This window comes from Elgaria multicarinata, chromosome 2 (assembly GCF_023053635.1).
Source record: "Elgaria multicarinata webbii isolate HBS135686 ecotype San Diego chromosome 2, rElgMul1.1.pri, whole genome shotgun sequence".
Taxonomy (NCBI): domain Eukaryota; kingdom Metazoa; phylum Chordata; class Lepidosauria; order Squamata; family Anguidae; genus Elgaria; species Elgaria multicarinata.
Genome location: NC_086172.1, coordinates 157,971,405 through 157,997,396, shown reverse-complemented (window position 1 = coordinate 157,997,396; position 25,992 = coordinate 157,971,405). Strand labels below are relative to the sequence as shown.

The following is a 25,992-nucleotide window of genomic DNA, read 5'->3' as shown; positions in this document are numbered from 1 at the left end:
ATGTTATATTTTTACTCTACCCTTCCCCAAGGATACAATGCTCAAATAGGTTTAGTTAAGAGCGTGTGACTAGGCCAAAGCCACCCAGATTGCAATCCTATGCCCACTTATCTGGGAACAAGTCCCATTGAACCCAGTAGGATTTATGTGTGAGTAGGCATATATAGGATTGCACTGTCGGTGTGTTTTGTGGCCTAGCAGAGATTTTGAAATCAAATCTCCCCAGTCTAGGCCCAACATGCCAACCATTATACCACATCAGCTGTGGCTTGGGGAAGTCCCATAGACTCTAATATAATTATCTTTATCAAGTAATGTGTGCATTTTGGTCTTTTGGTCTTGCTCAAGCATATATTTTCAAAACAAATAAAAACGTATAGAAAGGTACCATTGATTATCACATAGAATCATAGAATAGCAGAGTTGGAAGGGGCCTACAAGGCTATCGAGTCCAACCCCCTGCTCAATGCAGGAATCCACATGCCTTAACAGTAGCTCCCTTTTGAGTATCTGATGCAGTGTCCTCTTCCCAGCTCTCCAAATATGGCCCCACAAAGTCCCCAGTTCAATTCTAACCAGGAAGTAGTTAAATATGGGGGGGGGGGGGCTGCTTGCGCTGACCAAGTGGGGGGGGTAGTAAAGGAATTTTTTCTTCTTCTTCTTCCTTATTTTACATTATGTTGCTAGACATGATGAAAAACATCTCATATCCCTGTAAGCCTTGATGAGCAGCCTCCTTTGCAACCCAATACCTGAGCAAATCCATTTGCATGGAGGCTTTACAGTAGCCAACTGCCCACCAGGAAGGACGTTTCCGTTCTCTTGGCCATGTGCCATTTCCAGAAAAGAAGGATGCAACACCAGCCTTTTGTTGTTTTAATTTCCCTATTTGGGACTTATAGCAAGTGGGTAAAAGACACATAGTGGACTCTTCCCATGTGGCATTGAGTTTCTGACAGTACCTAAGTAGCACAAGAAGAAGCCACACTCCACAGATAACATAGGAAACTGCCTTATACTGAGTCAACTTATTAGTTCATCTCGCCCAGTGTTGTCAACATTCCTCCAGAGTCTCAGGCAGGATTCCTTTCTAGCCCTACTTGGAGATAGACATTAGAACCCCCTGCCTGCTCTACCATTGAACTAGGCCTCTTTCCCTTCCCCTTTACTGCTCCCAGGCGCACATCTTTGTGACCTTTAGGCTGGCCTAATAAATACCCAATGAAACGGCTTACCATGGAGGCTGGTGGCTCCAGTTTCTCTGGGGCTATGATTCCATTCTGGGTTTCAGTCAGAACCAGCTATAACTTTAATGAAGCTATCCAAGGTGCTGAGCCCAATTTGGGGATAGGGCTCAGCACCTTGGACAGCACCTTTAGAGTTCTGATTGGGTTCTGATTAAAACCCAGAATGGAATCACAGCCCCACCGAAATCAAAGCCACCAGCCTCCACTCGGTCTTACACTAATATGGATGCCTGGGGAAGGCGCTGTGCCGTCTTTACGGCTGCAAATTCAATTTACACGGGAGTAAGTCCCCATGGCAGTCAGCGGGGGCCGCTTACGAGTAAGCCACCCATGCCTAGGGGGCTCCTCCTCGCGTAGTGCTGCCCCCTGCAGGCACTTTGGGCCGCGGCGGGCCCGGTTTTGGTGCGTCTGTGTGTGTGGTGGTGGTGGTGGTGTGGTTGCTGCTGTTGTGTTGGTGGTTGCTTTGGCACCCACCTCGGGCCCGGTACGAGGCGTCTCGCTGCTATTGCGGGGGAGAAGGAAGCGGCCCGAGTTCTTCTGAATGCTGCTGCAGCGACGAGGGTGTGTCCTGGAGCCCCCACCCACTCGGTGTCGTGGGTGGAGAGAGGAGGAGAGCGGCGGCGGCGGCGGCGGGAGGAGGAGGAGGAGGAGGAAGTGGAGGCGGCGTTGAATAGCGGGCAAATGGAGACCTGAGAAGCTGCACCAGCCCCAGAGGGAAGGAGGCGAGCGTGCGGCTCCAGACGCCCCTCGCCCGTCCCCAGCGCCCGCGGCTCACCCGAGACGGCCCTTTTCCTCCTGGGCGAACTCCGAGTCGCCGTCGCCTCAGGCTGGGCTTCCGTGAAGGGCAGCAATAGCCGCCGCCGCCGCCGCCGCTTGTCTGCTCCATTAAACGTGCAGAGGAAGGAGGAGGAGAAGGAGAAGCAGCTCCCTCACGGCTGGAGGCACCCTTTCCCGTTGTCTCGGAACCTTTCTGGCTTCGCTTTGCCTCTCGGAGGGCCTGCGGAAAAGGGTTGCACCCAACTTGCTGTTGCTGCTGATCGCCTGGACCCGGAGCCCGCCCGAGCCATGCAAGCCTTTGGCGTGGGGAAGTTTCCAGATGGTTACTAAGAGATTTCTTTTGCTGTCCATCCCCGCCACTTCCCTCTCCGAGGTTTCTGCTGCTTGAAAACAAATAATAATAATAATAATAATAATAATAATAATAACAACAACAACAACAACAACAACCCCAAATATATGTGAAATACTAAAGACCTCGCTGTCTTCGGAGTTCCAGGCATCCTAAAGACTGAATGAGTGTCTTCTAGATCTCTCTCTCACACACTCACTCACACACACACACACACTCTCACAGTCTCTCACTCTCACACACATCATTTCCAAGTAGGTGCCGGAATCATCTTTTGCGTACTGAGGGGGGTCGTTTCCTTCCTGTTTCTTCCCTTCTTCAAAGAACAAGTGGAAGACGAGATGCAGACCTTTTTGAAAGGGAAAAGGGTTGGTTATTGGCTGAGCGAGAAGAAAATCAAGAAGCTGAATTTCCAAGCCTTTGCAGAGCTTTGCAGGTAAGAAAGTCTTGAGGATGGTGTATGTGTGTCTTCACGTAAGAAAGAATCCATTCCCTTTTCTCTGGGACTCCATAAGTCACCATTCCCCAACCTGATTTCTCTCCTCCCATTCCCCAACCTGGTTTCTCTCCCCCCCCCCACGTGTTAGACTACAACTCCTAGCATCTCCAGCCAGCTGGGAGATGATGGGAGTTGTAATCCAACATATCTGGGGAAGGCTGCTATAACTTGACAATTGGCATCCCCTTGTCTTAAAAATATTCATAGGATGGGCTGCTTTGTTTCTTAACCATGATTTCCTTAGCTGTGATCTCCTGGTTTATCATATTAATGTGCACTTACAATACAGCTTGGCGTAAGACCCTTGGTAATTGCCACTTGGGGAATAAAGTCTTTACAAATTACTAACAACACCCTGATCAAGTGAAAGAAACGTGCATGACTCAATGACGATGTGAAAAGGGTATAATTTGCTTGGCTTCTTTTGCTACCTTCTGGTTCTACCTCCCTTTCTTGTGATACAGCAATAACAGACAGAATATAATGTGAGGTTTGAGGGATTATACAGACATATGCAGGTTTTTAAATAACATACTGAGGGAAGTTTTTAGCCACACTTGTTACCGCTTATGAACTTTCTTATGCCTTAAATCCTATGGCAGTCAACTGGTCTTTGAAGGCAGGTATTACATGTTGGGAAAATAGTAAACATAGTAGAATGCTAAAAAAAGCTCTCCACTAGTATTGTCTTTTGAGGGGAGAAAGCAGTGTGTATTTATTCGATCCTGTACAATTGTGTGTGTATAACTAATACCCTGCCTTGGTCAATTTTGCTTTTCTGGAAGCAGCATCTTTTTTGTGATGACAGTACTCTTCCTTAAGGTGCAGCAGTAAAAACTATATGCCTTAAGTAAGATAAGATGGGCCTAAACGTTAGCAGTCTCTTGCAAAAACCCAAGAAAGGCCTTTTCTGATCTCCTTCTTTGCTTTACTATTTGGGGTTCGATTAAATGTATGTTTGCATGCTCCATTGAAAAGCTTACAGTGCTTATTAATGGCCCAAACAAGAAAGACTTTTGCTTTGGGTTGGGAACTAAAATGGTAACATAATGGTTCCAGCTACTAAATAGATGAATGAGCTGATTGTCTTGGTACATAACACAAGCCATTGAGTGTTACTATATAGTAGTCCTGCTAGAGATAGTGGTGGTTTCATATGGTATTTGGGAGACTTCTGAATGGTTAAACAACAGAAATCTTCTCCAGCTATGAGATGTTAGGCATTTTTTTAAACAAAGGTGGTAATTTTCCATGGCTTCCGTTATTGGTGGCTGCAACTCCATTCTGTAACAGTCTGTGTTGCTTATTTCTTGACTAGCTGAAACCCTCAAATCATGTATTCCATATAATATTTCTATTTAAAAGTCTAGTGAAAATAATTGAGGATCCATTGTTAAAAATCCAGTCAACATTTTGACTATGTTGCTATTCTGAGACAATATCCTTTCTGAGACAATATCCTTTGCTCTTTTAAACAGTATTTCATCTCTGTTTGCCTGTAATGTCCAACTAGTGTATTTCAGGCTTTTTGTCTCAAAATGCAGCAGTCAAACTGAGTGCTTTTTTGTGAGGGATGGTGAAAGGTATGGGGTAATTGGCACTGATGGCCTGCAAACCTGGCTTGGAAGTTTATGGACAAGAAGGTAGTCAATAAACTAGATGTGAAGACTTGAGAATCTGAGCAGATCTTGGCTGCCAGTGGAACGTTATCTCCTCTAAGTAGAAGGAAACTTCTTAAGACTGTATTGAAAGATAGGAAGCAGCCTTTGACCAAGTCACACCATTATGCCACCTGTACTGTCTACTGGCAATGCCTGTCCAAGATTTTGGACAAAGTCCCCCCCCCCCCCAACCCTACCTGGTATTGACAGAGTTTGAACCTGGGACCTTCTGCTACCACTGAAATAAGGGCAAGACAAGAGACCTCATAGGCTCCTATCTGACCTTCTCCCATTCCCAGCTCAAACTTGTGGGTCTCCATAGCCTTGGTGTTATTAACATCACACTGATCAACTGAGCTGTCATGACCAGCACCAAAAAGGGGTTGGAGATGTTTAGGTCTGCCATTTTCAGCATTATTCTGAACTGTGTGTATCTTTTTTAATAGTATCCATAGACCACAAGTGGTAATCATCCAGGCTGGGATGAGTGACCATCTTTATTATACTTTCCATTAAAAAAAACATATAAGAGGGGTGCAGTCTCATTATTTTACCCTCTGACTTGACATTCAATTCATGTATATCATTAATGGATACTTAACTGGTCCCTTCTTAAAAATGTGTCCCTCGACATCCTAGGGATTTATTTAGGTAGTTTGCTGAAATAATGACTATGGGATTTTTCAACCTTTAAAGGCTGGAACTCTTCTTCCCAGGTCATTTTGTATGTGGGTGGAACATCACTGCCTGGAACTGGACATGTGGACAGGGGTGATCTGGTAAACATTGGTTATTTGGACTTCCAAAACGGCCTTGGACAAAAGTCCCTCACCAGAGTCCTGAGCAAACTTAGCAGTCATGGAATAAGAGGAGAGGTCCTGTTGTGGATCAGTAATTGGTTAAAGATCAGAAAACACAGAATAGGAATAAATGGTAAATTCTCCCAATAGAGGGATGTAAACAGTGGGGTCCCACAGGGATCTGTATTGGGACCAATGCTTTTCAACTTGTTCATAAATGAAGTGGAATTAGGAGTGATTAGTGAAATGGCCAAGTTTGCTGATGACATCAAATTATTTAGGGTAGTTAAAACAAAGAGGGATTGCAAAGAGCTCCAAAAGTATATCTCCAAACTGGGTAAATGGGCATAAGAAAGGCAAATGTGTTTTGAAGTAAGAAAGTGTAATGTGAGACACGTTGGGGTAAAAACCCCTCAACTTCACATATACGCTGATGGGATCTGAGTTGGTGTGACTGATTAAGAAAGTTGTGGGACTGTTTAAATTAGAGAAAAGGTGAGTGAGGGGACACTTGCTAGAGGTGTACAAAATTATGCATGGTCTGGAGAAATTGGATAGGGGCAGATTTTTCTTGCTCACTCATAATGTTAGAACATGGGATCCTCCCATGAAGCTGCTTTGTGGGAGATTCAGGACAGATCAAAGGAAGTACTTCTTCAATCAGCACCTAGTTAAACTATGCACTAGTATAAGCTGTAGTGATGGCCACCAACTTGGATGGCTTTAAAAGGGGACTGGGCAAATCCATGGAGGAAAAGGCTATCAGTGGCTTCTAATCCTGATGGCTGTATGCTATCTCCAGTATCAAGTAGGATGTCTATGCATACCAGTTGCTAGGGAACATGAACGGGAGGGTGCTATTGCACTCAGGTTCTGCATGTGAGCTTCTCACAGGCAGCTGGCTGGCCACTGTGTGAGCAGAATGCTGAACAATATGGAACTTTGGTCTCATCCAGCATGGCTCTTCTTATGTCCTCAACTCCTGAAAGGCAAACATGCTGTAGGGTAGAGCGTTGGGAGGGTTAAGCATCCAGTCTGATTATCCCATGCGAATTGCTCCTCCTAATGCTGCTTTGTTGATAAGAATTCATACTAGGTCTCAAAGTTACAGAGGTGCAACTATATATTGTGCTCCAAGATGCTTTTGTAAAACTTCATCTTGTTCCAGACCCTCGGGACAAAAAATAATAATCCACCTTCTACAACTCTCTAATGTTTTGGGAACAGCTATTGAATGACTGATACTGTGGCTTAAGCATGTTTAACAGGTGATGGTGTTTAGGCTGGAGGCTAAGATTGTCACCTTAACATTTTTTCATACCTCATATTACACTTCCCATGCTTGTAAAGGCTCTTACGTGCCAAAGTTAGGGCTGTCACACAGTGAAAGTATAAATTCATAGATTAAATCTACATATGTTTGTATCTGGAAAAGGAATAGCTGATGCAGCTGCCATCTTAGAAGAGGCATTCCCTATTCTCTAATACAGTAGAGCAGTCTTCCCAGACCCTGGCCATGCTGGTTGGGGATGATGGGAGTTGTAGTCCAACACATTTGGAGCACACTAGGTTGGGGAAGGCTGCAGTAGGAAATGCCTTTTTGAGATCCTGATTGTTATCTGCATTTTTAAAAAATTACTTGTACTTTTTTAAATTAATTTGTGGCAGCTTTTTAGCCAGTCCAAAATAGGTTGTGTGGAACCTGACTTCCCCACCCCCTTCTCTCTCTGCCATCTCCCAGAACCTCCTGAAAATGCTCCCCAAAGTGTTGGGAGGCCCTGCTGAGTGGGTGGTCTGTAGCACAACAGCCTGAAAGGAGAGTTTGCAGAAAATCATAGTGGGGCAGAAGGTGCCTCTCCATCCCTACCCCTATTTTCTGCAAATCCCACCTTCCACCTCAGCCCCACAGCAAGCCCACCTCACTTAGTAGGATCCCCCAACACACAGGAGCATTTTAAGGGGCCTCCATGGACTGGCAGGGAGAGGGAAGTCAGAATTCCACGTGCGGATATCTGGATCCAGCCCAGCACTTCTTAATTGGTTAGTTTGCAGATTGATTAAATGTTGCAGCTCTAGACAAAATCTTTAAAAAGCATTCTGCACTGCGAAAATCTTATTTCCAATAACACTACCAAAGTTTTCTTGGTGTGATTGGTATCTAGTCTTTAGGACAGAGGTGGGGAACTTGTGGAGTTGTAGGCCAAACTGTCTGGATAGCCACAAGTTGCCCACCCCAGATTTAGGATTTAAGTGTAACTCACCTTCCCAATTCATCATGCCTTAACCAAGTGAGTGATCTCTTTGAAACAAATACCAATAATAGTACCTAAACCGGTAGTAACAAGACTTATTAGCCAGTGTGGCACAAGAAGTTGTCCAGATAGTGATCGTCTAGTGCATCTTTCCCCAACTTGGTGTCCTTCAGATATGGTGGTCATGCTGGCTGGGAATAATGGGGGTTGTAGTCCTAACATGTCAGGCTGAGGAAGGCTGCACTAATGTGTCCTGCAGAGAGAGAGAGAGAGAGAGAGAATGGATTCCCCTGTGCCTTGAGGCAATTGTGTAGATAATGATGAGGAACATGCAGAAGAGTAGGCCTCATTTTAGGACATACCACAAACTCCTGCTGTGTGGGCCACTCATAAGATAGTAAACCAATTAATCTGGAACTATGACTCCATCCCATCCCTAGTTTTATCTAATAAACTGTAGCCAGGGTTTGGCGTGATCACGAGGGAATAAGAGAGTGGACTTTAGACCTTGTACCAAAGCAATTGGAATTCTTCACTTACATAAAATATGCTGTGTATGTACACTTTGCTCTTGAGAAAATAACGTATTGAGGTGGATTTGGAACAAAGTGGACATTGTGGCTTCCTGAATTCGTGCCAGTTTTTCTACCGGTTACATGCAAATCTTTCACGACTTGACTTCACCCATTTATTGGAATTTGTGCAATTCCTCCATGTGTGTAAATAACGCTTCATAATTTATTTTCTCAGTCGTAACATTTAATCTCATTGGGCTGCAGATAGAGTTTTTCTCAAATCTCTGAGTGGTTTTCACTTAACGGATGATGAGAATGCTGGTACTTGCCTCTTTTTAGGCTCAGTTCAGGCATCACACTCCCTAATCTCCAAGCTGTGGTTTGGCAATTCAGGAATGTGTTATGGGATCCTGGGATCCCTCCCCACCCCTCTCTCACCCCTTGCGAATGAATTTCTCTCTGCCTTCCATAGTTTGCTGTAATGATAAATTAGTGTTAATATCTGTATCACAGCTAAGTATGGTTAAGGCTAACCAGGATTGCCCAAAACCACTGTTTGCAAACCTGTCTCAAACGATGGTTCCAAAACCATGATTTGAAAACTGTGTGATATATTTTTTATAGGGCTGTAAGTGGGTGTTTATGTGATGCCATGTGAAGTGCAGGGGCGGAAAAAGCACAAATGTGACATTGCACACAGAGCTCCCCTTCCTGAAAGTTGCAATTCTCATTCCCCATCACTAGCTAAACCAGAATAAATTATGAAATACAAGAGCAGTTATGCAGGCTTGCACATTTTATTAAGGCTGCAGAATTTGGATTACATGTATGCTCAGTTTTTAAAAAATATATAGAGTACACACAATCCTGCATCTGAGCTATGAAGTTTCATCATCAGCTATCTCTTAAGTGTGTCTCCAGTTACGTTATGACTCCATTGCTTCTCTTTTCCTTCCTCTGCCCTAATTTCTCTTACCTCATGTTGCTGCTGCCACCACCACTTTTCTTCCCAGACACCTTTTGGGTCCAGTGTGTGGGGGGAAAGAGGGCCCTCCACGTGTCCTGGTGCCCTTCAGCCAGCAGTGGTTGGGGATTATGGGAGTTGTAGTCCAAAACACTGGGAAGGCACCAGATTGTCTACTCCAGGAGTAGAGTGTACAAATCCACATCTTTAAGGCATTGTTGATGTGATGCTACAAGTGATTTTGAGCCTTGCTTGTACTATTTCATGCACATGTGTGAACGGGTCTTAAAAGACCGAATGTTCTAGTCTGTTTTTAAATGTATGATTTTTATAAATTAGTGTTTTTACTTTGCTGTTTTAAATGTTTTATGTTGCTACTTTAGTTATTATTCTATATCTTACTGTTTTTATCATGTTCCTTGTAAACTGCCTTGAAGAGGCTTTTCCTCCAAAAGCAGTATACAATTATTTAAAATAAATAAATGATAGAGGGCTGCTTTAAAACTGAATGCGCTTTATTGCATGTATTGTAGTGGGAATTTCAGGCTGGTTCTCCATACGTCACGTCATGAAACTCACAGGAACATGCAGGCCACATGTTCCAGACTAACTTAATCTCTATGTTGTTGGGAAGATTGGAGATAAGAATCATAAAGTGCTCAATACCAGAAAGTACTATGCAAATAATACCAGTAATGGCAACTACGAAAGGCAGCACTAGTAATACACAGACCAGAATTTTGGGGCAAGGAAGATTGTTCAACATTGAGGTATGAGAGCAACCTCACTAGTTTTTTTTTAAAAAAAGATACTGTAGAAAAGTTACCCAAGAATGTGAGTACCTCCTTTAAAAATTACACGGTTTAGTGATAAATTCCAATAAAGTTTTTATACCAAGTACCTCCCCACTTCTCTTCAAATTTATCCCAAAGTGTAATATCCACATTATAACACTGCATTTTTTATTGATTACAACTATTTTGTGGTAGATCATATCTAACTTCTGAATATACCTTGCTAAAATTACATACAAGCACAACCCCGTTCCCCAAATATTTTACATCCTTCCTTTATCAATACTTGTATCAGTCTTATTCCTGGTTACAAATCCACCCTGAAAGTACAAACTTACACTGTCTTTGATATGCAAAAAGCATGACTTGCATTAATGACAAACAATTTAGAGGAACCTGAATCATGTGGGAAGTGAAATCCAGTGAATGGGAGCAGCCAACCATGTGCAGGATAGTCATGTGAAGTGGACCTCTCACCTCTGGAGAAGGGGAAATGTTAGGCTTTTTAAAAATATATATTTTTATTTTTGCCATCTGGTGATTGCGGCTTCCAGTTCTAGTTTAGTTGCAGCTACACTCTTGGACGTAAAAACAGAACTGTAATAAGCTTTCTGACGCATGTACTCAGTATCTTTCAATGTGTGCTTCATTACTCATGCCACACTTCTAGACTTGGAGGCAGGGTAGTCATAGGGCTTTTTGCCTCCTGTTCTTTTCACTGCAAGTAGGAGTGGTGGCTGAAAAGTTCTTCCTCCTACCTAGGGTGAGAATTTTTCCTTGTATATGGGTCAGAGTGGAGATTCTCATTTTTATTGGCAGCTGTGTATAAGAAACTGCACTTCCAATAAATTAATTGGAATCCTGGGTTAAACACTTGCCCATTGTGTACAATACATTAGATACGAGAAGCCAAACACTGAGACATGATAAGAGGTATAGAATAATTCTAATGTAAGGCATTAATTGGCCTTTAAAAAAAAAGGTCATGAAGTATATTGCATATCCTCCCAGGAATTCTCATTAACTCCCCCACACACACCCGGTGCTTCGGCCGTGCTGGCAAAGACTAAATGGTCTTTTGTCATATGCTTGTCTTGTGCCAGTTAAGAGTTTACTTTAGATTCCAAAGTTAAAACTAAGCATGCTTAAGAATGTCTCTTGTTACCTAGGCTGCTTTGTAATATTCAAGTATGAGCTGTAGATAGGATAAACATCTTTGCCTTAACCAGCTTTTAAGAGCTGTAAGGTGTCTTCTGCTAGCTGTTAATTTGATTTGTGCAAATGTTTAAGGGGACAGCTGGAATACTGCTACTAAATGTTTTGGTATCCTGGGGAGCCAAATCTTGTTGATAGCACCAGGAGTATAATTGTAGTAAGAGTATAATTCTTAAGTGTTTGTGCCTTGTGAGCTGAGAGAATTCTGGAAAGGAGAGCTAGTGTATTGAGAATTAGAACTGGATCTTGCTTGGAGAGCTGGGTTCATCTGCTGTGTCTTCACACATGCATACAAGTGTTTCCAACAGCAAACAAGAAAAGTAGAACATGCTCATTCTTGAAAGAGCCAACCAGGTTCTTTCTTAATCTTCATTTCCTGGAGCTTAAGGCTATAAAACAGAGCCATTCTGTCTCTTCTCTTCTACACCCATGTACGTGTGCATACAGACACTCCATTAGATGATAGAGAGTGGAATAAAGAACTTGTTTCTTGTATTTTTGCTATTCTTGTATTCTTGCTGCTGTTTTTATCTGGTTGAGCTTTTATATTGTATTTTATATTATGGTTTTATACTGTTGTTTTATACTTTGAATGTTTTTAATTTTTGTGAACTGCCCAGAGAACTCCGGCTGTTGGGCGGTATAGAAATGTAATAAATAAATAAATAAATAAATAAATAAATCTGACAACTACAAACATTTGAAATAGTGAGGTTTTTTACCTCAGCCCCTAATCCTCTTACTTGGAAGCCGGTATAGACGAATTGGTCTCTTTCTGGTCTGTGTCAGTTTTGCATGTGTTCATAAGTCCATTCCGTCCAGCTTTCGCACAAAAATTCACATTATGCATTTTGTACATATTTCACTATATTTTTGAGCTGAGTATTATATTGCAAAATTTGGAGAAGTTTAGAAGCCTAAGGGTAATTCCAGAACTACTATGCAAATTCCAATTTGCATAGTAGTTCTGCAATTGTGGAGTAGTTCTGGAAGTGTGAATCATTTTGGTTTGCTTAAAATTGCAGGCTGAACAAAATCTTTGAGCATCCATACTACGAAATGAGCTTGGCTGAAATCAATGGGACTTGCGTCAATAAGGTGACCCCAAACTAAATGGTCTCCTTAAGTTGACATTCTGATGCCATTTGACTCAATATTAGCTGATGGGAGTTCTAGAAAGCTCTTGAATATCTTATGTTTCATGATTCAGGAATAACTCTGCATTAAGTATTTACTTTCTCTCAACTCCTCTCAACACACAATAACCTAGTGACTTTACACACATTTCTTGTCGGACTGAGATCTTTGTACTTAAATGGATAAAATGTATGATTGTATCCTAACTTTTCCCATTCATTTCAGTGGGTCTCCCCTTAAGTAGAACTGGATACAAGTCATAATTAGGGGAGAAGTTGAATCTTTGTTCCTGTGGATTGGTCCCCAGAGTTCCAGTTCTATATCTTAATTTGTTCAGTCTGTTTGTACTCTATATGTTTCCTACCCATAAGGTCAAACACTAACTAGATATGATAGTGACACAACCTGTTTGAATGCTGATTGTGCTAATGCCGATTGTGGCAACAGGTATAAAGTGGGTTGGGATGTGAGGTAGCAGTTTTAAGCAAAAAACCGGTGTACAGGAAGGGTATGCTGGAGTCTTTCACTGTCTTCCTGAATTTGGTCCCCATTTGGGCACACCCCTCCACCCAGCCTGCTCCTGCTCTGCACAAAATTACTCTTCTAAGCAAGCTTATCCTTAGATTGCATTTGGGCTCTGGGCGTGCAAGGAAAAATGTTTTGTTGGGGTGAGTGAGAACCCATTTGGACTAATGCCATAGGGAAAGAAGCCAAGACACTTCAATCAGTAGCTAGGTAATAATAATAATAATAATAATAATAATAATAATAATAATAATTTTGTTACCCGCCTCTCCCTCTGGATCGAGGCGGGGTCCAACACAAATGCAAACACCATAAAATACATATAACTAATTAAAACATTTAAAACGAATACATTATTAAAAGCAGCACATTATTAAAAGGCATCTTAAAATCTAACTGGGTAGGCCTACCGGAAGAGATCAGTCTTGGTGGCTTTCTTAAATTCCAGAAGACTGTTAAGTTGACGAATCTCTCCCGGCCAGCCATTCCACAAACTGGGAGCGGCGGAAGAAAAGGTCCTCTGGGTAATTGTTGTCAGCCTTGTTTTTGTTGGCTGGAGTAAATTCTTCCTAGAGGACATGAGTGTGTGGGACGGATTGAACAGGAAAAGCGATCCCGCAGTTAGCCTGGACCCAAACCATGTAGGGCTTTAAAGGTGATAACCAACACTTTATACTTCGCCCAGTGAAGAGATTTTAAAACTGGTGTAATGTGGTCACCCCTAGGTGACCAGTGATCAATGTACATTGATGGTGCTATATAAATAAATAATAATAATAATAGGGAGGTAGTTGTGTAATATCAGGGTGGATGTAGGAGTAGGGTGCTTTGGGGTGTTTTGTTGAGGAGGAGAGGTGGGACACAACTGTGTTCAGTCTGTTCAAATGCATATTTTTTTGGATTTGCTTGATAACCATGGAAAAGCTCAGTGCATCTTCGTAACAAAGATAATCGTGTTTGTGCAGGGCATACAATTTGTCTGCTGTAAATATGGGTTAAAATGAGCTTTTCAAAGGTCCTTTGACTTTTAAGCACCAGTTTCTCCCCTCCCAGGAGCTTCCTGTACACGTTCTTGTTGCCTTACTACAAAACTGGCAGCATGGCAAAGAGTGCTTTAAAAAGGAACCAGTGTGGTATATTGTTCAGAGAAGCCTTCTCCAACCTGGGGCTCTCCAGATGTGTTGCATTACATCTTCCATCAATCCCATGGCCATGCAGGGAATTGTTGTGCAGTACACATGGATGGTACCAGGTTGGAGAAAGCTAGTACTAGAGAGACCTTGGTTGGAATCTGCACCCAGCCATTTTTCTCACTGGGTGGTCTGGGGCCAGTTGCTATCTCTTAGGCTAACCGACCTCCACAGGGTTGTTGTGGGGATAAAATGAGGGTATGGCATTTTGAGCTTCTGGGTGGAAAGGTGAGGTTAAGAAATAGGAATGTACTTTGGAGGGTATTTATTCTCCTCCCTTCCCCTATATAGGTCTTGTCTCCTATTTTGTCTACCAGGGAATTAGTATGAGCTGTGCATTGCTACCAGGTTGGTTGTAAGGCATTGAATATGCCTGGCCTGGTGCCAGGAAACCCAAAAAACCCTCTGGAGGCAATGCCCCGCATTTCAAAGATGTAACTTTTGAATTAAAAAGAACAAACTGAGGGTAGAGAATTGTTGTGAGGAGCAGCATGGCAAGGAACTATTTCAAGCGGGGATTAATTTAGGGCCATACGGAGTTCTTTTGAATTGTGACAAAGCAAGATAACTGTGGCAGAGATGATGACCGCTTAAAACCTGTTATGTGACAGTCTAATTAGGGAGCTGAAGTACAATAGGCTTAAGTGAGAGACAGCTTTTTAAACTTTCTCTAAGAACAGCTTTCAAGTGGGCAAACCAAAAGTTTTCAATGTCTGCTTGGGTTGGTGCACATTGAGTGTGCAATATTTTCCAGAGCCAACTGTTGACAAACTGTACATTTTCTGGGTAATCCTGAAGGTAGGGAGGGACAGCAGTAGCATGATGGACTGGCTACTGCTGGATCATGGGTTTTCCTCTTTAGTGCCAGATGGAAGACAACATGCAATTGCTTTTTGGCTAAATGACAACTTTATAGCAGCGGTTGGTTTCTGGCCTGGATAGAAGAGCAGTCCAATGCAGGGCGTTGTTCCCTTCCTTTCTATCTTTGGTCTCTTGCCTTGGGCTTTTGCTAGACCAGGCTATATCCCAGGGTGATACCCGGGATCGTCCCTGTGCGTCCAGATGACGCACAGGGGATCCTGAGCTCAGGCAGGGATCAACCCTGCCTGGCCTGCTTTTTCCCGCGGCCTCGGGCTGAGACCGTGAGTGTGTGGCCCATTTCCCGGTTCCATGTGACAAAAGCCATGGAGCCAGGAGCACTGCACCCATCGGGGGCAGGGTGGGGGCAGCGGGGAAACCCTTTAAAAAAAAAAAAAAAAAAAAAACCTTACCTTGGCACACGAACGTTTGTGTGCTTCGTTCCTTAAAAAAAAAAAAAAAAGCGGACGCAACCGGTCTCTCCTTGAGCTCTTCACACCTGTTGTGTAGACTAGGGCAACATCCCGTGATACTTGCATCGCTGGGTCTCCCCTCGTCCGGCGCAGATTTACTGGTAGGTCTAGCAAAGGCCTTGGTTAGCATGCTTGCAGGTAGATGAGTGTGAAATTCCCAGACCGGATGTGAAATTTAGTTGTGCTGAGGGTGGGAGGGAAACTGCAAGCAACACCTGTGCAGTACAGCCTGCATGCTTCTATCCCAGTACCAGTGGCTCTGTGCTTGGCTAGGTCTAAAAGTTTTATTCTACACCAGCCTCCTTCCCCAACCTGGTGCCCTCTAGATGTTTTGGACTTCAGCTCTCATCAGCCCCAGTCAACATGGCCAATGATCAGGAATGCTGGGAGTTGTAGTCCAATGGGCACCAGGTTGGAGAAGGCTGTTTTAGTCATTAGAAGAGCATTAGTGACAAGTTGGTCAGCTGGACAGATTTGGCATGGAGGCCCTCAGTTGCTGATTGCTGCACCAGCATCACCATAATGCCACAGCTTAGCGGTAGAGCACACACTTTGCATGCAAAAGGTGCCAGATTCGATCACTGTCATCTCCAAGTAGGTCTGGGAAAGACTCCTGTCTGAAACAGTAGAGAGCTGCTACTAATCAGACAATACTGAACTAGATGGACCTATCTTGTGACTTGGTCTTAGGCAGCTTCCTAAATCCTGGGGTGTTGCTTCTACTCAATGTACACCAGCCTTGGCCAGCCTGTGTCTTTTAGATGTTTTGGACTACAACTCCCATCATTTCCAGCCATCATGGCCTTTGTTTAAGGCAGATTCCTGTGTTCCTTCTCATGTGGCGAACTATCCTATTGTTTAAAAACATTTTATCAATAAATGGCTTGCTCAGCCACGGAACAGATTAGTCTGTAAAGATGAAGAAATGGGTCGGAACATTTTAGATTCACCCTTTCCTGTCAATAAAAGTCCACAGACTTTCATATGCTATTAATATGTAATGTTTTGTAGCTCTTTCATTTGGCTTCTAACAGAGGATGCAGAAGGCAACAACTTTGCAGCAGACAGTGAGCTGTTGGCATTATGCAATGCCAAGAACTGAGTGTGGGCTATTAAATAAGACATTCCAAAAATTCTATGACACAGGATGAGTCAGAAAGCTAACAGCATATGCTAGCCCATTGAATTAGATGGCAAGATACGATGTAGTTAGCTCAGTTGTATTGCATAATATATATATATTTCAAAATGTTGAATTTAGTTGTCTTCTAGTAATGGGTCATGACTAATGTCCTTGTGGAGAACCTAGAGATTAAACTTGGTTGTCTCAAAGAGCTGGATTTGTAACATGAACTAATAGAATCTAGTGTAGAAGGATCTAGAAATGCTAGCCCATCTGAATCTACTTTGAATAGGCAAGTTCTGTCACTGATGTCTGAAGCATGCTAAATAAGAATAAGTTGAAATCACTGGAACCTTATTCTAGGTGATTGGTGTAAGATGAGTGTGTGAAATAGTGTTAGCTATTGAAATCTAGGCCACCTGCTATGTGAAAAATAATAAAGAGACATTGCACTGCAGCTAAAAGATGAATTTTGTCTATTATCCAGGGGAAAGAAAACACAGGAATAGCACTTTCTGGCACTGTACATATTTGTGTGCTCACATGCTCCTTTCTCTCCCCTGCTTGAATTCTTTTATTCCCCCTCACTCACTCTTTTCCAGTATAAACATGATGTAGTATTACATCTGCACCAAAGTCAACATTAACCATGGTTAGCCTTAATGAGAATTAAAAACCTTTGGTTAATCTGTTTTGCAAATCCTTTCTTAGGGTAACAATTGTCTTCATTTTGGTATGAATGTAGTGCTGCACCATAGGTAATTAGTGTAACTGGAAAGAAGGAAGAAATTTCTGCAGGCTTGATCTCTTAAGCATGGTTAAGGAATTGAGAAATCCCACCAGCACAACACATTCGCTATGATGGGACAAGAGAGAGGGCTTTCTCTGTTGTGGCACCCCGACTGTGGAATGCCCTCCCCTTGGAGGCTCGACTGGCATCAACGCTGATTTTATTCCGGTGCCAAGTGAAAGCATGGCTTTTTAACAAAGCTTTTAATGGCTGAATTCACTAAGTTGGCACATTGTTTTAACTGTTTTAATAGTTTTACTGCTTTATATATTGTTTTAACTTGGTTAATGGTTTAATTTGTTTTTAGCTGTGTATATTTACTGTTTTATACTGTATGCTTTTATCTGTACGCCACCCTGAGATCTTATTGATATAGGGCAGGATATAAATGTTTTAAATAAATAAATAAATGCTGTGTCGCCTTGAGGCCTTTGCATCTTTGCAAGGTCAGAGTGCAGAGAAGTCTCCATGGACATGGTCAGCAGCTGCCTTCTGGGGGTTCTCTGCTAAGAAGGAGCAGAACCATTTAGGTGATCCTGTAATCCAGCCTTCCCCAACTGACTACCCTCCAGATGTTATTATTATTTATTTATATAGCACCATCAGTGTACATGGTGCTGTTTTGAACTACAGTTTTGAACTACAGTTTTGAACTACAGCTCCCATTATCCCCAGCCAGCATGGATGGCTAGGGATGCTGGGGGTCATAGCCCAAACATCTGGAGGGCACCAGGATGAGGAAGGCTTCTGTAATATTTTAGCCACTTCTAGAGCTGTACTGCCACACATATGCTGAGATCATTCATCATATTTAAGGCTTAAAATGGCTGAACGCTTAAGGTTCTGAAATAATTGGATTTAGTTCTTCATTAATATAATATGTGGGGGAAATAATAAATGGTAGCTGGTCCTTCTGCATTAAGATAAAGTAGTTGCAGGAATTCGCTTTAAAATATCTGAGTAGCTGGTCCTTATTTGTTTAAAGATGCTAATCTCTCCCTTATGTGTGGTTAAATATCTTATTCACTGCTGAAGTACAAAAGGCAGCACTGCTTTTAGTTTTTCTGAAGTTCAGTGTAGTTCATCAGAGTTGATCTAATTCTTGATCTTGAATAGTATCTGATTTGACTGTGTCCTGTGTAATCTCAACATTATCATCATGCTGGCATTGCTGGTTAACTGTTAATTGAATAAGTGATGTGGCCTATGATTAATGTTATGGGCAAGAGGAAGGATGTTATAAAATACTCATTTATAATGCTCCTTACCCATTCAGTACATCGATAAAATGCACCAGCTGATTCATTAAACCACCCCTAAAATTATTTATGTGGTTTGTTAGAACCCATCTCCTCAAAGTAATCCATGATTCCCTGTGCCACAAGGTAGAAAGAGGCAAGTAGTAGTAATCTTCACAGTGCACAAATTCAGAAATCCTAACACAGTTGTAAAATTTTAAATGGTTAGGGGAGGGGGGAATCCTTAGTTTTGTATAGATCGTTTTTACTTAGGGATTACATCCTACTATTTCTTGGAGAAAATACTCACCTAAAAAAAAATTAGTGGCGGTAAGGGCATTTTCCTGGGATTGGAGTACTCAACACAATCTATACCCAGTAATGATAATGCCTGCCCCTGAGTATCTTCCAATACTAATTATATTATTTAATAATTTATGTCCCACCTTTTTCTATTATGATATTCAAGGTGATGCATGTAGGATTTCCTGGTGGTTTCACATCTGTGTACTGACCATACCCAGACCTCTTAACTTCAGCAAAATGACTGCCTCGTGTGCCTTTAGACCATGCCCTCCAGCCATAAAATTATTATTTTTCCATGTACCTTAATACTTATTGCAGCCTCGTGTGGCGCAGAGCGGTAAAGCAGCAGTTTCTGCAGCTGAAACTCTCCCCATGGACTGAGTTCGATCTCAGCAGAAGCTGGTTTCAGGCAGCCGGCTCAGGTCAACTCAGCCTTCCATCCTCCCGAGGTTGGTAAAATGAGTACCCAGTTAGCTGGGGGAAAGGTAATAATGGCCGGGAAAGGCAACAGCAAACCACCCCGCTATAAGGCCTGCCAAGAAAAACGTCAGTGAAAGCTGGCTTCCTTCCAAGGGGGGGATCTACACTACTGCTTTTAAAGCGCTTTAAAGCACTTTGAAAACGTTTTGAAACCTGTATATGCAGTGTGTCCTGGGCCTAAACAGTTGTCAAAACTGTTATAAAGCGCTTTAAAGCGCTTTAAAGCAGTAGTGTAGATCCCCCCCCCAAGAGTCAGTAATGACTCAGTGCTTGCACGAGAGGTTCCTTCCCTTCCCTTTAATACCTATTGCTTGTAATACTCGGTAATGCAAATGCTATCAGAAAATCTTGATATTGCTAATGGTGTCCTATATAACTCCCTGCTTCCTTATTCTCCCCCCCCCCCCACGACAGAACCTAGGTATGGTCATAGGTGCCGTAAGGTGATCCGGGGACATTGTTTACTTGGACTTCCAAAAGCCTTTTGATAAAGCCCCCCACCAAAGACTCCTGAACAAACTTAGTAGTCATGGAATAAGAGGAGAGGTCCTCTTATGGATCAGTAACTGGTTAGAGAACAGAAAACAGAGAGTAGGAATAAAAGGTCAATTCTCCCGATGGAGGAAAGTAAATAGTGGGGTCCCACAGGGATCGGTAATGAGCAGGAGGGTGCTATTGCACTCATGTCCTGCTTGTGGGCTTCCCATAGGCAGTCTGTGAACAGAATGCAGGACTACATAGGCCTTTGGTCTGATTCAGCATGGCTCTTCTTACGTTCTTAAGTAATGCCTCTCCACTTGCCGTTAGGCAAGGAGGAACCAAGTATTCTAATTTCTCTATGCAAACCTCCAAGCATTGCCACTGCGGGAAGCTGTGGAACAGCAGAATGTAATGAAAATGCACCCATTTATTCATTGCTGCGGCTTCTTTTGCTTCTTCTGCCATTGTTCTCTGATTAGCCTATCACCATGCATGTACACATTTGCACAATGGGCATTGTTTATTGGGAGAGCTGGCACAGAATCCTCCTCCTGTAATATATATTTTTCTTTTGTGCCTTGAAGTTAAAAACAGTCAAAATAGCCCCACATTATTTTTATTTTTATTTTGGGGGGTAATTCTCCCTATGATATTCATTTTGTCAGCTCTGGTTGGTATATTTAGCAGCATCCAGAGTATTTAATCTTACTGTTTGGCTAGGGGAGAGAGGCAGCATTTCATTTAAATGGGGAGTGCACAAGACAAGCAGGCAGGTAGGCATGTGAAGTTAGCCTACCTCTAAGCTGTCAGTCCATTTATTGCTCTCTTCCAAGGATGTCCTCATTTTCAAGTCTAGTTCCTCTTAAGTGAAATAGGGGCAGAAATTGCTTCACAAGGCCTATGTGCTAATTGATACAGTCAATACAGGTTGCAATTTTCCAAGCCTTTGAACTTGAAAATTGCTTGAGTGTTGCCATTGTAAGACTGTGCAAACCGTTTCCATTTTCAATGCAGCAGTACAGAGAGTCTGTTTGAATGGGATTTTGCTGCATAATCATTTGATCCTTCTTTATAACTACCTTATGAATAGAGAAACAACTGTTCAGTAACAAGCTGCTAGTTTCCAGCTTTTGGGGGCCAGAGAAAGAGATATTCCTTGCGTTTCCTTATTCTGCAAAGCAAAACAAAACAAAACACAGTCAAAGCAAGTAGTTATGAAGCTACTAGCTAGCTGTGTCAATATGATACATTGCTCTAGAGTTACTTCATTTTTTCACTTCTTTCTCACCTCCAGTTTCTTGTTTGTTGCTTCACTTAGTCCTGCGTGGATTTCTTGGTTGCTCTTGGTGAAAGTCTAGCTGGCCATCCAGAAGCTTATGGAGCCTTGATTGTAACAGAGATCAGGTGAAGCAAAAACGGAAGGAAGGTGATATGAGAACCTATTATACTAGTTGTTCCTGTAAATACTGTGCCCAGCAGCAAATAGTCAAAGGTCGGTTCGCTCCAGGGCAGCTATGCAAGCAAAGACCTGTTGAGAGCTATGCGTTTATTTGAGTTCCCTTCTAACATCCGGTTAGGATTAAAGTCTGAATTAAAGTCTGGTTTCCCTCCCAGGGCTGTTAGACCATTTCATCTGTAGTATATAAATCCTTAGAACGAAACACTTTAATCTTCTCCCACCCCTCACTCCCACCCCTGATGCACGAAAACAAATGAAAAAGAGGCTGTACAATAACTGCATTCATCTTACAGAAGCTATATGCTGTAGAATATGCTTATTTTGGGGCTTCCCTAAATTAGAGAAAGTTGCTGTATGACATTCTAGTTCAGTTTACCGCCCAGAGAGCTTCGGCTATTGGGTGGTATAAAAATGTAATAAAATAAATAAATAAATAAATAAATAAATTTAGCACATGGAAGTATTGGGTGTAGTCGCTTCAAATATTTGGTTTGCGAAGACTGGCATTTGCACTTTCTTCCCTCTGTTCTTTCTACATCTTTGTACTAAGGTGGTGCTATGATTTCATACAAATATGTTCCCTTGAGTTTAGAGGCTCCTAACACACTCATAGGAACGCAACCAGTGCATTTAGAGAACTTGTAAGAACTATTAAGTTACACTTACACTGGGGGAGGGCTACTTCATTTTGTTCAGAACAGCCAAAGAATGGTACTAATGCATTGCAGTGGGAGATGGATTCCTGTGAGGATATTTTCAGCTAACTACATGTTATTCATTCCTTAAGAATCTCAAGTGATGCCTCTGTGTGGGTGTCTCTAGAGCCAGGATGACAGTAGTATGCTGCAGGAGATAATTATTTGAGCTTTTAATGATAAAGCAGTGATTATGGGATTGTGTTACATTAGCCTAGGCCATGGCTTTTCATTTCTTTTCATTTCTTTTCCCCCAACTCTCCTTTTCCTAAGCAAACCTGTTTCTTTAGTGAGTCAAATTAATTACGTCTGGTAACTATGTTAAACTTCAAAAACCAACTACATTGAGGTTAACAGTGTGTGATTGTGGGTGCTAATGATGTTGCGCTAGCATAAACCAATGCTTGCGCAATGTAACTAGCACTTGCTTTGAGCAATGGGGGGGGGGGGAACTGATTTGCTGCCAATATTTTTTCAGGTGTAGGCAACGTGATCCTGGTGGCGTTGACTGGGGTCTCCACGGTGCCAAAATTGGGGGATGGCGGTCACAGCGGGAGCAAACTCAAAAGTGCCAAATCTAGCTTGTTTTCAAACTCTATAATGTGTCTCCATAATGCAGGGGTGGGCCACATACAATCTGCATGCTGCGTGCCAGTTTGCCCCCTTCCTCAATTTGGGAGGGACCCAAATAAAATCTTTTAAAAAGTTTAAAAAAAAAAAAAAAAAGAGTAGGGTGTTTTGCCAAAAATAAAAATGAAATAAAAAGTGTCTTGAGCCATTACGGAGTTCTAAAAGGGTTAAAATAGCTTGTTTGCCAACCAATTTTGACTCTTTTGGTACTCCATTGCAGCTCTGGATTCCATTTTGGTTTTCGGGAGGAGTTTCCCCTGTTATCAGCACCTGTGTGTGTGGAGTGGCCTGCAGGAGGGGATGCAGGGGGTGAAATTCTCCCCTCCCGCTGGATTGCCTTAAGTTACAGTTGTTGGCAATAGGGTTGTACTCAGTTTTTCATGAGCTTTTCTATGGTCTTGACTACATCTCTGCATTCACTTCCTCCTATGTGCCTGAGTTCACAATTGCTAAAATCTCCATGTCTTTATTTGCTCTTAGCTATGCCTGATAAGGCGCTCACTGCTTTCTTTGCTTCCTGAAAATTTGGGGGTTTGGCTGTCCTAGGATGCAACTCCTAGGACTTCCTTTGTTACTGTGCTTGGTATCACCAAGTAAGGTCTGTATCCTGAGACTTGAGAGGAGGCTCAAGTTGCTCCTACTAGAATTGTCCCTGCAATCCTTTTAAATCTCAGTGGCCATCTAGTTCGGATAAGCAAAAACAGTGGCCATCTCACAAGCTTTGCTAACCCAAACCCTTGTTTTACAAGCTATTGTGTAGAATGATTGGGGCTGTGTGACCATTCCCGGCTGTTAGGGCTTAGACTTGGCAATGTTTAAGGATTTGGGATTGGGTTTCAGAATCTTGTGCTTTTTCTCCTTGCCTATGTGAATTCCTCCACAGGCCTAGTTGAAAGCAAAACTAACTTGGATAAGAGCAGTGCCGAAGTGTCCATGCTTACGTCAGTTGGAGGAACCCCCGTTCCTCCAACAGACGTAAGCATGGACACTTTGGAGCATGTGATTGAATTCTGTCACTCTTCTGTTCTCAACTTGCATTTCTGGGGCCGATGTTTTTCCTTACAGTCTTCTACAAGTTGCCTCTTAGACACCCTACCCCAACCGGGCACCCTCCAGATGTGTAGGACTAAGCTTCCATCATTTTGGCCATGCTGGCTGGAAATGATGGGAATTGTAGTCAAATACACCCTGAGGGTTCTGGTTGGGGAAGGCTGCTCTTAGCTGTATTTTAAGCATTAAATGATTCACAATAACTTTTTCATTTGGTTACCTGTCAGCACTGTAAAGCGTCAGCCTCGCTGTTACCTTCTAGGATGTCTTTGACTGATGATTTTGATAAGGTTGAAGAATGCGACTCAGTGGTGTCTTAAATGAATGGCAGTGTCTCAAATGAAAAGAAGCTTAGTCAGTCCGTCTCTAACATGCAGGAAGAAGGAAACTAGGTAGAAAGATGCAAGAAGGTGCCATGATTTTGTGGTAGCTAAGACCCCTCTAATTGCATGAGCTTAAGCCAGGGGTAGTCAGCCTTTTGGGGTTGTGGGCACATTTAGCAATTTGAGAATCTGACCTGGGCACCAACACAAAATGGCTTCTATGGGAAGCGTGGCAAAGGATCAACAGAAAACTATTTCACAGCAATCCCAGCTGCCGATAAGAAAATACATTAATTAAAAGAAAAAGTGGGAAGATAGGACACCTTGGCGGATGCCAAGAAAGATGTCTAGGTGCATTAGAGGCCACTAGGACCATTTTGCCTGCCCTCATTTAAGCTGTTGACTTGCAGTCAACGAGCCTTTTCCAACTAGGCACTCTCCAGACGTGTTGGACTGCAACTCCAGTATTCCCAGCCAGTATGGCCTACCAACTTGCTTCCTTGAGTATCCCTATCCATAAAAAAATGGTGTGTCTTCAATCACATGAGCTTTAAGGTCCAGATGGTGTGACAGATTTTGATCTTGACTGTTACAATCTTTGTGAAGGTTTTGTCACTGCAAGTTAACCACAATTTGGGATTATGAAATGAATGGATGAGTGTCTTTACCCATAGCTGAGGCCCTAAGATGCTTTTAACGACTCAAAAGCAATATGAGTAATAACAACGATTTCCTCTGGCGTAAGCTCTAGCATGGTGACTCAGTGGTGCCTCAGCAATGCAAAGGCAAAAACATTCCCAAGTGTGCTAAGTCCTGTCAGAAAGAGGCGATCTAAATGTGTAGCTTTCACTGCAGGAACAACTCAGGGGGGTTGTTAAAGCTCTTGTATCAGAGTTAGAAATTAATGAGTCTGCTGGCTATGTATGTCTTTCAGTAGCTGCTAAAGCTGATTCTTGCAATCCTTTCTTCTATGCTTATATAAGTGACCTGTAGCCATTTTTTGGTAACATAAAACTACAAAACCTTTCTTGACTTATCTAGCCAGCTGTAAATACGAAAGGTGGAAATTCCTGTATGGAAGTAGAAGTGAAGGCGTTTGAGGTGAGTTAACAATATTGTGTTGTCAGATAGCTCTGTGTGTGCATTTAAAAGGGGCCAATTGAACAACTGTTCAGATAAAATGTATTTTTGCTTCCATATCACATTTGTAAAGCTCTCAGGGTTAGGCTACTTGCAATACCTGCTTAGGCTTGTTAAGAAATGTAGTGAGGAAGCTATGGGTAAGACTGTCTTAGATAAATAAGCTGTGCCTAAATAACCTTGATCCTTTTTAAGGATCCTCTTTAAACAGAAGCCTCATTGACTTTTTGTTTATGCTACATTCCACAAAGTAAACATCTCACCTGGTGAGCTAAATTATTCATCAGGTTTTCTTTATTTTCATGCTTTGAACTACATTTGGGCTAAAAGGGGACACTGTCTATACATAGAGACAGCTCTTCATCAGCAATTGAAAAAAGAGAAGTACAGCTGAATTATTTGCAGCTTGATGCTCTTCCGGGAACAGAAACAAAAGCATTTATCTGAATCAGCTACTAACTGGGGTGAGTTTACAGAATTACCTAAGAATCTGTGGGAGGTTTCTTTGACCAAAAGCATTCAAGATATTAAAAGTCATGTTCAAATATGGTCTCCTTTCCCATTTCTACAATCTCCTCCACCCCGTTCCTCAACACTATCACATCAGCCCTGTTTGTCAGTCTCATGCCATGTACCTCCAGAAGCTGACCTTGAATTGGCCAGCTCAAGAAAAAAGAGGGAGACCAAGCTGCTGGTTTAACACATTGCTTTGTCTTGATAGTCAGATAAAGCACAATAACAATCTCCAAAGGGGTAGCCATTTTAGTCTGTTGTGGCAAAAACAACAAAGAGTTTTGTAGCACTTTAAAGACTAACACATTTTACTCTGGCGTAAGGTTTTGTGTACAAATGTAGATACACATGGAGGGAGATGTAAGCACTGTTGTCAGAGGGAATTGAAATGCAAAATAATAATAAAAATAATAATAATACAAGAGTGATGTTCTTAACAGTTGCCATTCATAAAACATTGTTGGGTGATAATACAGAGTGCTGGTTTCCTTGTTATGGCGTCAATT

At 42.3% G+C, this 25,992-nt stretch overlaps 1 protein-coding gene across 2 annotated transcripts in view; it reads left to right on the top strand.

The window, feature by feature from the left end:
• The first annotated feature begins 1,870 nt into the window (after window positions 1-1,870).
• The window catches only part of ITPK1 (inositol-tetrakisphosphate 1-kinase), a 155,100-nt gene continuing 130,978 nt past the window's right edge, over window positions 1,871-25,992 (top strand). The window contains exon 1 of one of the 2 annotated variants that reach the window (XM_063117983.1): window positions 1,871-2,812. In XM_063117983.1, the coding sequence (XP_062974053.1) occupies window positions 2,718-2,812 (95 nt within the window). In that variant the 5' untranslated portion in view covers window positions 1,871-2,717. The remainder of the gene's footprint in view (window positions 2,813-25,992) is intronic. The other variant, XM_063117982.1, reaches the window with a different exon arrangement.